Source organism: Prinia subflava, chromosome 15, assembly GCF_021018805.1.
Source record: "Prinia subflava isolate CZ2003 ecotype Zambia chromosome 15, Cam_Psub_1.2, whole genome shotgun sequence".
Taxonomy (NCBI): domain Eukaryota; kingdom Metazoa; phylum Chordata; class Aves; order Passeriformes; family Cisticolidae; genus Prinia; species Prinia subflava.
In genome coordinates, this window is record NC_086261.1 from 8,590,302 (window position 1) to 8,591,861 (window position 1,560).

The window sequence follows — 1,560 nt, forward strand, 5'->3', positions numbered from 1 at the left end:
CCTTTTCCCCTGTGTGTGTGTGTGGTGATTGGGCTCTTCAATAGGTTCACAAAGTATTTCCCAACGGACTGGCCTGTCAGGAAGGAACCATTCAGAAAGGAGATGAAGTGCTCTCCATTAATGGGAAGTGTCTGAAGGGTGTGACTCACAGTGACGCCTCAGCAATCCTGCGGCAGGCACGGCAACCCAGACAAGCCGTTGTTGTCACCAGAAGATCCAAAGATGGAGAAAAAAATCCCAATGTTTCAATCAGCTCTAGCACATCATCAGTAGCAAGTGATGCCTCACACGAGTCTGGTAAGTTTAGTGGCATTATCTTGCAGCCCCCACCTGTAAGTGTTTACTCATCACCTGAAATCCAGGTGTTCATAAAACTAGCCGTGGCTGCATAAATCTATGAACCCTAATTAAAGACAGCAGTTAATAAAACATTCCTGAAATAGACATTGAAATATTTGAAATAACTTTATTGAAAAGGGAAAGAATTAATGGATTTTTAAAATAAAAGAACTCCTTAAAAAACCCAAGCAAGTGTGATTCTCTATGTCAGTTTCTGCAGATGTACAAAGATGATTATTTTAGCAGCACATCTAATTGAAGGTATAATGACAACTCAGTGAACAGTGATTCTTTATTCTAATATAGTTACAAGACTTGTTCTCCATGAAAGAGAATTTCAGTTTGAACAAACAATGTACTATTGTTTGATATAGCAGGTGGCTACATCTGAAACACAGCAAGGTCAGAGTTTTGCAGAATATTTCACTTTCAGAATAGTTTTTTGTTTTGGTTTGGTTGTTTTTTTTTCTAAAGCAAGATGTGGAGATCTGTAGCTTTACTTCCCTACTGCAAATTAGCAGCCTTGTAGTCAATAACAACTTCATAACTAACATGAAGTCAAATATTTCCCTTAGATTTTGTTCAGTTTTTTCTCATGACAGATTTTTATAATTGCAGAAAATGTCTTATGTTTCCAGTATCCCATTAATTCAAACATAACTTTCTTTCCCCAGCTTCCCAGAGGGCCTTAAAATGACAAAATGAGAAATTAAAAGCTTTAGTTTTCTCTTTCATTTGGCAGTTTATAGGACCTTTGCAAACAATCCAAAAGTTAATTTTTTGTAGCAGATGTTGGAGCTTTTTAGACTGTGTGCTGTCCATGCGGTAACTTTCCATTTGTTTCCAGCCACTGGAGATACAATCTGCACTGTAACTCTAGAAAAAACACCTGCTGGTTTAGGATTCAGTCTGGAAGGAGGGAAAGGCTCTATTCAGGGAGACAAACCCATCATCATCAACAGGATATTTAAAGGTAAACACACTTAACATGTTCCCAACTCAGGCAGACTTGTGGAGTTCATAACTGACTGCTGATTTATAACTATGGAAATGTTATTTTTTCAAATGCAGCATTATATTGTTTGGTGCCAGTAATTTGTTGCCTGCTGGGACCAGGTGGTTTATAACAAACCTGCTGGTGATCCATTCACTAGTGAGTGAAAGATCCATTCAAGTTTCCTCCACAGAAAGAATTAAAGGAAATTCCTTTTCTGTCCCCAG

General features: G+C 38.1%; 1 protein-coding gene across 4 annotated transcripts in view; it reads left to right on the plus strand.

Moving 5' to 3' along the window:
- Positions 1-1,560, plus strand: part of IL16 (interleukin 16) — a 33,598-nt gene that overhangs the window by 28,794 nt on the left and 3,244 nt on the right. For all 4 annotated transcript variants that reach the window (XM_063412125.1, XM_063412122.1, XM_063412123.1 and 1 more), the window contains exons 19-20: positions 45-297; positions 1,187-1,312. In XM_063412125.1, the coding sequence (XP_063268195.1) occupies positions 45-297; positions 1,187-1,312 (379 nt within the window). The remainder of the gene's footprint in view (positions 1-44; positions 298-1,186; positions 1,313-1,560) is intronic.